The sequence below is a fragment of the Solanum dulcamara genome, chromosome 8, assembly GCF_947179165.1.
Source record: "Solanum dulcamara chromosome 8, daSolDulc1.2, whole genome shotgun sequence".
Taxonomy (NCBI): domain Eukaryota; kingdom Viridiplantae; phylum Streptophyta; class Magnoliopsida; order Solanales; family Solanaceae; genus Solanum; species Solanum dulcamara.
The window spans coordinates 68,475,021-68,488,606 of NC_077244.1; the positions used below are offsets into that span (position 1 = coordinate 68,475,021).

The window sequence follows — 13,586 nt, forward strand, 5'->3', positions numbered from 1 at the left end:
TTTTGGAAGTTTGTCTGAGGAAACTGAATATATACAGTGTATTTCATAGTCGGCCCATACGTATTTCAATGAGAAACTTCCAAATTAAATGGACTGTTGGTCAGAAAAATGTACATACATGTTAGCTTTATGGCCTACTCTTTTTATCATGATCATGATATTAAAGTCAGCTTGTAGACACTCGGAATATGTGATACCTCTCACAAGTATAGATCTCAGTCTTGAGTAGTATTTTTGTTTTTACTGGAATTAAGTTGTCAAAAAAGAAAAGAAAAACATTTTTCTTAAATTGATTAAAAATGAAAATAAGACAAATAAATTGAAACGGAGGAATACATAGTATGCTAAGAGTTGGGTAGTTTGGTTCAACCTAAAATAGTAGGCTTGGCTCATTGTACTAGGTTTGATATGAAAGTTGATAGATTGTTAGTCTCAAAGACCACCCAACAAAACCAAATTCCAGAGTCACAATCGCACTGCAAGCTTCAGTCAATGAGGTAAGCTCAACTAATTTTTATGATATTGGTTAGGAGCTGATTGATTATATTTACACTATGTTTGGTCGACCTAGAAAGAAGAAACATTATTGTTATGATCACAATAATTAAGAAACCAAGAATAAGGTTGGTCCAACGTAAAGTAAGAAGAAATGAAATATGATCTGAATATAGTATTTTCAAGGTGTATCATTATCAATATCCATAAGTTTTGTGAAGAAGAGTATATACAAAGCAAACAGTTTGAGAACAATTACAGATTATGATGTATTGGCTAATTTCCCAAGCTGTACGTGAATCATATGAGTATTGTACAATACAGTGAGCACACTAATTTTGGAACAAACGAATGACCTACACTAGACAAATAATTTTACAAATCAAGTCAAAAAAAGGGCCAGCAAAAGAATTGCAAATGGCAAAAAACCCTACATTCTATTGTGATCAAAAAGGGAGAGAATCCCAAAGAAAGGAATAATCAGTAATGCACAGCTATGATTGTGTTAGCTCAATTTGGGAACCCATTGATGAATACTTTTTATGCAGCCTCCCTCTCAACTGCCTAATTTTTGCATCTACTCTTGCTGTGAACCCGATGTTGGTCCTCTGCCTTGCTTTAGACCGCTCTCTCTTCCACATATGATGATCTTCAACGTCTTTCTTATAATATATGATTTCTTGAATAAGGTGATGATCCATTGGATTGAATGACCTTTGGAAACATATGTGCGCAAGGTAGGGCAGAGTGCAGACAACAATTACCAAAAGGGTGGTACACCAGTAGACTGGAGCAGGAGCTAGAGCTTCCACCAGGATTCTGAAGGCATATTTAGAATAATCTGGCGCTATCATACCATAGATCAAAAGAAAGAGGTACCAACTAGCAATACTCCCCCAGATGAAAATATGCTGTATCCATGTGAAATGACTCATTGTGAGTGCAATCTGGCAGTTGACGGCCCAGACAATGCAGGTGAACATCGTAGTACCCACAGCTGTCAGATCGGCAGTCTGGCCTCCAGCACGGAAGGCTTGATCATAGAAGATGATAATGTTGAGGAAGAAGACAATGAGAGAGGTGTAGACACCGTTGCCAAGCCAGCCGAATATTCTATACCAGTCAAAGAACAAGTTTTTGGGCCCTTGCTGGTACAGCGCTGGAAACTGCATATGGCATTACAGTTTAAATTACAACTCTTAGATGGAGGTTACTCTGTAAATTGATCTTTTAGAAACTCCGAGAAAAAAGGTATTGTGTAGACTCACCTGTAAGCAAACTTCAGAAGGCACATCCTGCTCGAATACTCCAAGAGCGATCACAGGCAGTGAGGTAAGAATAACATTGAACAGAATCATGTATGCATCATCATAGACAGACTGGCCTGAAAAGCCCGCAAAAGCCTCAAAGTAAAAGAGAGTGAGCCCAAAAGCTATATTTTTGTAGAAGAAATAGCATATCTGCATGCAGAAAACACAGCAAGTTAGATTTAGCATGACAAGCATCCGTGAACTGAAACATGATTATTTTCTATCATAAAATGAAACAGATCTAGAGGAATTACCATCTGAGCAATTCGTTTGTAGCACCAATGCCCATGTACAACGAGAAGTCTCTCCAAGAACCGAAACTGTGCAATAGCAAAGTCACTAGCCATCACAGCCTGCAAGAAGCTACTAATCAAGTAAGCCGACTAACAACCTCCAAGAGCAAATTATGCTTGCAGAGAGTGAAGTAGACTTGTTTTATTCCTCAATCATTATATTTTGGCAACCCAAACTTTAAAAGCGGGTTCAATTTATGTATAAAAACTGGAAAGTACATATGAGTTGTTAAGTGATCTTTTTACTTATAAATGCAGAAATGATGTACTTGAGACAATGGATTTAGGGTCATCTTTCTAAATTAGAGAAGATTTTCCAGATTCTACTTAGGCTAATCAATCTTTGCAGACACCACGCAGCAAGATGAATCAGGGAAACCTCGTCCAAAACCAAAGGAAATCGAACATAAATACTTTACTAATTTAAACTTACTTGGATCGAAAAAATGCAAGACTTTAGATATTAGATGAGATAGAATATTACACACGTTTTCCAGAAGTAACAAGAAATCTACAGTCATAGTTTTTTGACAAACACAAAAAAAAAAAATGCCGTTCAAACAAAGTGTGTAATTATTTGAATATTCTGCCATTTCAGTTAGATGTGTTAGCTGTTACCGGCCAAAATCAGTGTAATCTTAACAATCAAAAAAAAAACGGCGTCATCTTAACAATAAAAAAAGAGGATCAGTGTGATCTAAAATGATCAGGGCTTCTAAAAAAGAGACAATTGATCTGGGTTGTTCTTGGCACGACATAACATATTTTCTTATGAAATCACTTTCAATTTTTTGGTCAACTTTTATTATGCAGCAATCTACTCAGGCAAATGGATTTATGATCATCTTTCCCAAGTAGGAAAGAATCACCAACCCAGCTACCACCCTTCCTTGGGTCAGATTGCTAATGTCAATCTGGCTAGCTTCTACAAAAGATGATACTAAGTGACATCTCTGAGGGAGACAAATACTCAGTAGAAAAAAATATAAAAATATCTCATAAATGCACTCAATCACCACAATCTTGTTCCCTCCCCTTTTCCCATGCCAGCGATTGCATTCAGTAACTATTTTCTGCTCTTCCCCAATGCAAGAAACATGGTGAAAGAAAGATCTAGGGAATATTAAATATAAGCTACTCCCTCTCTCCAATAGAAATAGAAGAAAGGAAAAAATTTACCCGGACCTAGTGCATGCACCAAACATGTTAGTTTATCCTGGTTAAGTAATAAATAAGGTAAACTGTAAACATACATATCAATTAACAAAGACTAATTGATGAACCTATAAAATAGACACATGACATGCACTTATTGCTTTGGTGTATGAACTGCGGGGGGGTTAAGTGTCTTCCATAGAGGAAACTAGAAAGATTATTTTAAGTCGGTAGTGCTTAAGTTGGTCATTTATTCAAAAACACAAAGATGCAATTTTCTGAGTAGCTGGTCAACTTTGTTTTCTTGTTGATTATGGTGGTGTTCATGCCAGTGCTAAATAGTTTATCAACTTTGATAATATGGATCGGAGTGTGGAGAGATTGTGGCCAAGAAACAGTCCTCAAATCACATTTTAATGTCCTCAAACTTTTGGAAGCATTTAAAATGTGATATAAAATTGGTATATGTTAGATCATTCTGGAAAGAAATTTAAATGGGTAAAAGGTTCTGGACAACTGTTTTTCTACAAATCAATGGGATGAGTAGTGGTTTCCCGAAGTCTCTAGAAAAATCAGTTTTGCCTAATTCGATCTGAGGTTTTGTTGCTGCTTAGATTTTAAGTGGTCTTGTCACATTATCAAACAGTCAGACGGTCAGCTATAAGCCTTAGTCATATAAACAAATTCCAACAAAAATGAATACAAATGCATTATAGTCCCAAGTTAAGAAAAGAAATTGTAAAATTGAACAAAATTGCACAAGGGAGTTGAATCTGGTTATCTTGGGTTCACGTAATTTAAAATTTTATATTGTTTCAAGTCAGTCTGTAAACTCTAGTGTATGTGTGTTTTGCATCCCTTTGATCGTATTTCCCTAATAAATTTCTAAAATGCAGTATTGAAAAAGTTATTTTCCGAAAAAAATGTAAAAAATCTTTCAGTATATTAGGAACACCAATACGCCAGCTAGATGTATCACCAACCTGCATTCCTTCTGCACCGCTAATGCCAACTCCAATGTCCGCTTCTTGGATCATTCCAACATCATTTGCACCATCACCAATTGCTAATGTAGTTTTTCCAGTTCCTTCCTTTACTAACCTAGTAACCTGCGATCAAATTGAACACAAATTAATGTAAATATGACCAATTCATGGATGAACGATTGGGTTAGACTAGAAAAGGTTAATTGGATTTGACATAGCATACCAAGGCCTTCTGCTTAGGAGAGACACGACAGCAAATGACAGATGCACAATCAACTGCTAAATTCAAAAAATGATGTTTCATATCATACGCCAAAGCATATGTTAGAGTTTTCCCATCAATAATCAAGGCAAATGCAGCATGTGGATCCTTTTCAAGCTTGATCATTTGAGAAGCATTTGTGATTTGCATCAAAATATTCTCCTTTATACCCTGAATAGTGAAAGAAAGCAATTGAGCGGCATGAATAATAATACAAGGAACAACTCAAAAAACTTGTTTTATAGTGACCTACCTGTTCAGAGCTTCTTTCCACTGAGTCTGTATTCATCGTCGTTATGCATATTTGTCTCATCCCGTGCCGAAGTAGACTACATGCGTACCTGCATGGAAACAGGAGTGTTATTTTACCAGCTTGAATTCAATGACTAAACAAGTATGAATGAGATGGTAGAAGATATATCTCTGAATGGGAGACAGACCCTATGTTGATGGCTGTTTCCATCTTGTCACCTGTCAGAACCCAGATCTTGAGACCAGCTTGCGCTAGTTTATCTATACACTGAGGAACCTGATCAAAAGGTACAGATGTGAAATAGTCAACAAGGGCTACTATGTCTGAGAAATTGTAATTCGGATTCTTGAGGAGCATAAAGTACATACTCCCTTCTGTAGTTTATCCTCCACAGCCGTAGCACCAACAAGGATCAATTCTTTTTCCATCATATCAGATAGACGTTCAAGCATGGCATCTCTATCACTGCTGATTGAAGCTTTTGCTTTAGTAAATTCTTCATTCCACGCAGAGTACTCTGTCTCATCCAGCTTTTTGTAGGCAAGCATGAGAGTGCGTAACCCTGCTTCCCCATAATCATTTAAATGCCTTGTGGTAGCCTCCTCAAATCTCCTTCCATTCTTAGCTAATCTATCATAGATGATGCTGCATATCCAAAAAAACAGCATATCATCTAAAATTTTACATCAGATAGGTCGCCAAAGGCCACATCTATGACTAAACAATTAGTCAGCCAAGAGTTAATCATGACTTAGAAATTCCTTTTTTCGGGCATTCAGCAAACCCAAAACTTAGCAAACCCCAGTGCCAGGTCTGATCAAAGAAAAAGGTGGGCTAGGAAATAAAAATTTCGGGAACAAAAAATTTTAGAAGGAAGGAAACCACCTAACACAAGGGGTGAGAGGGAAGTGGAAATGGAGAGTAATAACTAGAAAAATGGAGTGGAATTTACAGGCATGTTAGCAGCATCTTTAAAAGCATAATAGCCTCTTCAATAGACTACTTCAAGGTATACAGGAGTACATACATAATAGAGACTAGTTCTAGAAAATGTCAAAAGAAAGACCTGTCTGCTCCTTTACACAAGAGAAGAATCTGGCCCTCCTCATCTCGAACGATAACAGACATTCTCTTCCGTTTGCTAGTGAAATCCAATAGATTGAGAACTTTGAATTCCCTAGAGTTAAAAGATCAAGAGTAAGTCGGTAATATACTACACCAGTAATGCATCTATTGAAAGCAACTGGGAAAATTTGAGGCTGTGTCTCACCTTTCAATGGGCTCTTGAAAAGAAGGATACTTCTCCCGTATAAAAACTCTTGATTGAGTTCTTTTACAGAACTCAAAGCCAAATTCCCTAGCTGCGACAAGAAATGCTGATTCATCAGGAGACTCTGATTCAAAATTATAGCTGCCAGTCTCCTCATTTAACTCAGGAATAGCAGTATGACAAAGTGAAAGTATCCTAAAGAATAGCAAGATGATATCTGCATTAGGTTCCTTCATCCAATTTCCCTTCATAAGTCGGCTATCCTCAAAGCTGAACCCCTTTATTGCAGGCCTGATCTCATCTTTAGAAGTGACAACCCTCTCTAGTTCAATTTCTGATGACCGTCTCCGTGAAATGTCAGGATCTTGCCCACCAACGTCCTCTGCCATCTGCTTTGCAGCTGCAAGTTCTACATCACTGGCCCGTGTCCCATATGCACTACCAGCAATGGAGCATTTTAGGAAGTCCATTTGGTTGCATGTCAAAGTGCCAGTTTTATCCGAGAGGATGGTATCAACCTGCCCCAACTCCTCATTTAAGTTTGATGTTCGTGCTTGAGCAGGAGTTCCTGTCTCATCATCATACATATTAATATCCTGGTTTATGAACAATGCCTGTAGAACCTTCACTACTTCAATAGAAACATAGAGGGAAATCGGAATCAAATAGCCATATAATATTAGTGCAGTAATCAGATGGAAAATGGCTGACAACTCAGGCCTGTTTGGATCAGTTGTATTATTGTTCTTGTCTGTAGGTTGCATATACCACCAGCTTGGCATGTTCAATCTTGTTTTTACAGCAAAGCCGATGGAACTGATAAATGATATCACAACAAGGAGGGTGAAGAGGATGTAAATTATCTTGTCCATCTGAAGTTCGATCTTACTCCTTTTTGAAGGAGATTCTGTAGAATTTTGCATTACTTTGCTGTCATGGCCAGTGAATATAACAACTCCATAGATATATGTCGTATTCCTGAGCTTTGAATCCCTAAGGAGAATCTGAGTGGGATCAAGAGGATAAATTTGACGAGCATATTCAAGGTTCCCCACAAAGGAGTAAAGGTTAGGATTGGGATCTTCACATTTGATGGTAGCCCTGAATTCCTTGAAAGCCTCATTATCATCCAATGGTAGGGTAACCTCCAAAGCTCTTTTTACCTTCAAGTTTGTCTCTCCATCCAAGTTCATAGTTTCCACATAACAGATTCCATCTTGATAACTCGATGATAAAAGAAGTAAATCAGCCGGAAAAAATTGGTCCTTTTCCACCTTCACGATGTCTCCGACACGAATCTTCATCCATGGCCTTAGACCAAACGCACCACCTTCCTTATGTAGACGAGCTTTTCGCAGATTGACCTTCATATCTTGTATGAACCGCCGCGAGTCTTCCAATGCCTCCTTCGCCATGCTCAACCCAACAACAAAGACCAAAGGAGCTATCATACTGATAGGTGAGAATGGAGAAAGATTAGTTGTGGCTGACAGAATTGCAGCAAGGAGGAAATACAAGTTAGCAACCCGTCTGAATTGCTCAAACGTGGCCTTGGGTAGGAATGTGATGAAATTATACTTTGTGGTAGATATGTAGTTTGTGCGGTACTTAAAAGGTTTCTTTTCATGCAGACTGGACTGGTTGCAATGAACTACTCTTGAAAACCCAGCACCTAGTCGATGGGGACCCTCTTCCTCGTCAGTTCGTGGACGATAGCAACCAAATGTATAGAGATTGCTCCATTGGATCTTTGCCCTTTTGCTGCTGCCTCGTGCCATTCTTTTACTCCCAACGAAAGCCAAAATCAGTCATACACCCACATTATAGTTTTAAAATATATCGTTATCAATTTCTTTCACCAAGACAATTAATGGGCACCCTCATGCACAATATCCTGCTCAACTGGATAGGAGATCAGCCTCCCTTCAACCCCGTGAGGTTTGACTGTCAATCGAAAAAATTGATTCTCATAAATTATACAATACACATGTCAAAACAAGAACCCTTAATAACTCAAAGATTGAAAAATTCGAGCAAAAACTCCTTGATCATACATTAACGTCGAAAGCACAATTTAATCTCAGCAGAATATAAGTGACACTAAAGATTCAACAAAAAACATCCCTCCTAGACAAATACCATGGATGTATTTATTGTTTAAGACCCATCCAATTGCTCAAAAAAAAATTGAATGACATTTTAGTCAACTTAAGAACTAAATTGGGGGGAAAAAACCTCAAGAGCATATCTAGAAGAAACTCAAATTACCGCAGATTTAGCTTCCCAAAATCCCCTCCACCCCAAAATATGATAAATCAAAAATCAAGAGATGAAATGAAGCCAAAAAAAGACGAAAATCACATTAAATTTCAGCTCAGCGGCAGCTAATCAACCGCATTAACATAACAAACACAATAAATTGACCGACATACCCAAATCCACCACACTAGTTGACTAATTCATCTACTGATTCCAAACAAACCAAAAGCTCAAGCAAGAACAAAAGGGTTGAGTGGAAAATACATTTTTCTTTGATGATAAAAACAATGAGAAAAAAAAAAGGTCACCTGAAGTCAACAAAACACCGAAGAGGAAATATAGGCAGGCCCAGATAGTCAAGCTACGTACAGAAGACGAAAATAGCTTTGGAGCTGCAAAGATCGCAATGTACAATGTAGGAGAGAGAGAAGAAGGAGAAGAAGAAGAGAGAGAAAGTGACAGAGAGGAGAGGGGATTTTGGGTTTAGGCCAAAAAATAGACTGCTTCAGGGTTGAAGATTCAAACTAGTTTTAGTATTATTTCCGTAAATAACAAATGTAGGTGTGTGTAGTGCCGCGTTCCAATTTCTTTCATCGTAAAATTATATTATGTATATTATATAATATATATTTAAAAAAATTTAAATACGTCATTATGCTGTTATATGATTCGATTATGACATGCCATTTACTACTTTAAATCATTCTCTAAGTTTTTATTTGTAAATGAAATTATGTATACATGTATTTAAGATGTTTTTCACTTTTTTGTATTTTAATTAATTGTAACAGTATTGAAAAGGGTAGTTACTTATCATTCTTCTAAAGTTACAAAAATATCTTTGTACCATGACGACTAAGTCTTAGTGAGGTTAGTCATCTAAAAAAGGAAGATTAGGTATGTATTATAGTTTGATCAACTTTTACATGACCAATTTTGTATACTTTAATTTGTCTTTTGGGCTTATGATCTCCGAATTGTGTGAATTCAAAATAATCGTGACAAAAATAAATTTGATTTTAGTTTTGGAGTTTAATTTATTTGGCGAGTTTTATGTTTTTTTGCGAGTTTCGATGAAGAGTTCACATTGTATTCATGGCTTGGCATGACTTTTCTTTGTTTTTTTTCGTTCCTTACATAATTAAAAAAATATTTATATTTCAATTAGATTTTTAATAATTCTTTTACTTTCTTCTGCTCGCTGCTTATTAATAATAGTTTCTTTAAAAAATAGCAAATTTTCGAGTTACTAATTTCAAAAGTGTCATATGGATTAAGTAGGGAAAAAAATCAACCAAATAAAATAAAATTTCTTCACAATGTTATTAGACGCCTCGTTTCAAATTATGCATATTTAGTTGAAATTTAAAAATATTTACGCGTATGTGAAATTTGTATTTATGGCAACAAAATAGTAGCAAGTACATCTATTAATATTTGGAGTTGATTTTCATCACTTAATTAATAGTAAAGTTATTTTTTTATCCAAAAAAATTGAAATCAATCATCTTTTTGATAATAACTATCAATTGAGTGACTATCTGATAAATCAATTCTAAATATTTGTTATATTATAAAAATTTACTCTTATTCGTAAAAGATATAATGGATCCTAAAAAATAATATATAGTAGATCAATGTGTGGCTCACTACAAAAAAAAAATGAGTTCTATATCAAATTACCAAAATATTTATATTTGCATACTTAAGAGATATTTCTAGAATTATTTTATTTCATTCCAATAAGAACGGGTTGTGTTAGATCATTTCCTCTCAACAAGCTAGAAAAAATAAACTTATATAAATTCTATACTTTTTGTCATTATTCTCATAAAAATCATAATTTAATCAATCCTATTTAAATTAATTTAAGGAAGAAAATATCAGTAGGAGAATTTGAATGGGGTTTGTTCCCTCTTTTTCATAGGTGGCACTAACCAACACATCGAAGATGATTGGATTTCTGACAATTTGCCCCCACATGACTCTATTAATAAAAATAGGCACTCAATAAGTAGCTATCTTTTCCCTTTTTGTTGTTATCCCGTTTGGTCTCTCGATATTGAAGCTCGATAAAATTTATATTTGTTCGTTATAAAACTCATTCTTACGGGTGATGTTTTTAATAAAATTTTCTTTATTTTTATTGATTTGAATCTAAAATTTTTGATGGTGTATGAAAAAAATTTCAATTATTCCATCACAATTTATGTTGATAAAATGTTCATTTTTAATTGTCCGGTATCGAGTTGATACACCCCTTAAATATAATAAGAAAATAAGTGTCAAAAACAAATCTGAACTATCCTTTTGTTTGAATTTCATACCTAAACTATTGAAAGTATAAGTTTCATTTTTAAACGATCACTTATTAGTGTGTTTCTCAAACTAATAAGTGATAATTTAGATATGAAACTCACAATTCTAATAGTTTAGGTATAAAAGTCAAAAAAAAAGATAGTGTAGTTGTATTTTTGACACTTATCTCTATAATATTAATAATAAAGATATCAATTAATTTTTAATTTTATAAATCAGAAAAGTAAAAGTGAATATCTATTTTTTAAAAAGGAAAATGACACGAATTTAGCAAACATATACTAGTTAATTAATATACATAGTTATAGTTTAAATTAATTCTCTGTCACGCCCCGGGAGGGTACCCTAGATGTGGCCGGCACTCGAAAACCATTGTTGGCCTTCAAGCGAACCACTTAGTCCAATCACACTCTCATTCAGTCACATTCTATCAGCGGAAGACTCAACTCACAAGGATTCTATTCATAAATAAGGCCAAAGGCCAACCACGTATCCAATTTAACAACTAGTAAGAATGAAACTAGTCAAAACGAACAAATCAACATCATTCACACTCTAGTCTATGAAGCCTCTATCAACAATCCAAGAGGTGCCAAATGACAAGTTAATGGCTACCACAAATCAAAATAAAGGAAAACAAACTCAAAGTTGAAAAGATAAATGCGATATCCTCCGAAAACAAGGAGGACTCACCAACTAGCTGGAAGTGAATAGATCTTCAACAGTACGCCTGTTGATGATCTATAATACCTGTCTCTGCATCATGAAACGATGAAGGCCAAATGGCGTTAGTACGTAGAATGTACGAGTATGTAAAATGACAAAATGAAACATGCATTAGGGTATGATCAAATCAACTCAGAAGAAGGAACAACTAAATCAAGATGTCCTAAGTTTAAACAAGAATATGATTTAGACAAGACCAATCATATACAACCCAATCCAATCTATTCCAATCCGACTCAGAGTACTATCAAGACTATTATGGGGGTTTCTCTTATCCGACAACTATCACTTATGAGCCAGTGATAGTACAACAAGCCAATATTATTGCCAAGTCCGTTCATACCTTGTCAGGGTAGGAATGAATCAACAATCATGGATCCACAATCAATAAAGTTCTATCATGTCAGGACAGTAATTTGGGAAACATCCGATTTTAACGGTTCAATTTTCTCCTACATTTGGCGACGTAGTTATTAGGTTCGAGTTATTACTTACTCTTACTCAATTTTGGTGCTCGATACTCCTCCCAAGACTCAATGCTCATAAAACTCTATCCAATCAGTTCAATCTAATCATATCGACAAGTCTCATTTGGACCCCTATCAATTTATCAATTTTATCACAATCAAACCTTTCAACAAATCATACTATCCAATTAGTCTCAATTACACCTTTCAAGAGTAGTTAGATATACTTGTATAATAACAATAAGTTATGTTCCTATTTTATGTCATTCACATTCATAGCTATCCCAATTCATGCTTTTCATTCCAAGCAATACATATACTTAATCATTTACAATCAATATATATATGGCTACAGTTTATGAAATAACATATGAAAAGTAATTGTTCAAGAATTCAATTCATGAAAATCATCAATCAATTATTAGTATGTAAAAATATTCTAGGGTTTTAGAAAAATTCAAGAAAACGTTCATGGAGGGTTCAAGTCTTCCACAATTGTTATCCAACACATCTATGGGGCATATGGAAGAACTCAATCCATATTTTAGGTTAGCCTTACATACCTTAAAAGCTCCATAAATCTTGATGAAAAATCTTAACTTGAAGAAGAACAATCAAGAGACCCTTTCTTGAAATTCTTGAATTTGTTTTCTTGAAAATCTTATGGTTAGGATTGAAGATTTCTCTTAGTAATTCATGAATAGCTGGAGAAGTTTGGTTTGGAAAGCTTGAAATCTATGAAGGAATTACCTTGTTGAAGAATCTTGAAAAAGAACCCTAACTTGATGCTTTCTTGAAAATTCTTGAGCGTTGATGTTTAGAAGTGAATGAGAGGGTTTTTAATGAGGAAAACTAATTTCTACAAGTTTAGAGACATTAGAATAACTTCCCAAAGGATTATAGGACAAAAATACCCTTAAAAAATAAAGGGGGCGTCGTTCGTCTTAGGCAGTGGAGTCCGTGTCCTCTCCGCATCGCGGACTTCTGCCAGGATAGATCGTCTCCAGTAAAATGGTTATAACTTTTTACTACGAACTCCAAATTAGACAAAGTTGGTGGCGTTGGAAAGAAGACTCAAAGACCTTTAATTTTATAGGTCATCGGACACCCAATTCCTTATATTTTAGGAGATATGGTCGTTTGAAATTGATCCTTATACAGACTCATCGAAAAACTTAGCTAATAGAAATTATTTGGACTCGGCTTGGTGTTAGGGATCCCTTATGACCCTAAAACACATCTAATACACTTCAAATACTTAAAAATTAATCCTAACTCATATATACAATTTGAAGTCTTCGAGTTCAAGCCTATACGCATAGGAAGAATGGTTCGAGTCTTGACGTAGAAATTTTTGAGTTGTTACATTCCCACTCGCGGCAAACTTTTTTCAATAATTAATATACACATCTATAGTTATTCAGAATTTATATAATTAAGCTCTCAATTGTATAAATTCAGAATTTCCTAATTGAATAAATCCAAATTTGTATATGCTTATCCTACTATATATATAATTATAATATTGATACATTTGATTCGTATAAGTTCTGAAAAATTTCTAAAATGTATAAATACAGAATTTGTATATATCTACCATGTTTGTATTTTACCAGCGAATTATACAAATGAATATGCGAATTATACAAACAACTATTATAACTATAGTTATGAAATGTAATTACCTAAATTATAATTTTTTTGACCTATTAAAATTTTTATAATCGCTATTTGTGAAATTTTCCAATTTTAAAATAGCGTGACGAAGAAGTAGCTGGTATTCAGCTTCAA

At 34.9% G+C, this 13,586-nt stretch overlaps 1 protein-coding gene across 1 annotated transcript; it reads right to left on the minus strand.

Annotated features, from left to right (window-relative positions):
* Positions 1–662: 662 nt before the first annotated feature.
* LOC129898694 (probable phospholipid-transporting ATPase 7) lies at positions 663–8,795 on the minus strand. The gene is made up of 11 exons (XM_055973323.1): positions 8,592–8,795; positions 6,025–7,968; positions 5,821–5,931; positions 5,123–5,399; positions 4,942–5,030; positions 4,755–4,842; positions 4,463–4,672; positions 4,237–4,362; positions 2,060–2,158; positions 1,764–1,955; positions 663–1,661 (listed from the first exon to the last, which is right to left on the minus strand). Exons 2-11 carry the CDS (start codon positions 7,800–7,802, stop codon positions 990–992), a joined length of 3,642 nt encoding a protein of 1,213 aa, XP_055829298.1. The 5' UTR covers positions 7,803–7,968; positions 8,592–8,795; the 3' UTR covers positions 663–989.
* Positions 8,796–13,586: the final 4,791 nt, after the last annotated feature.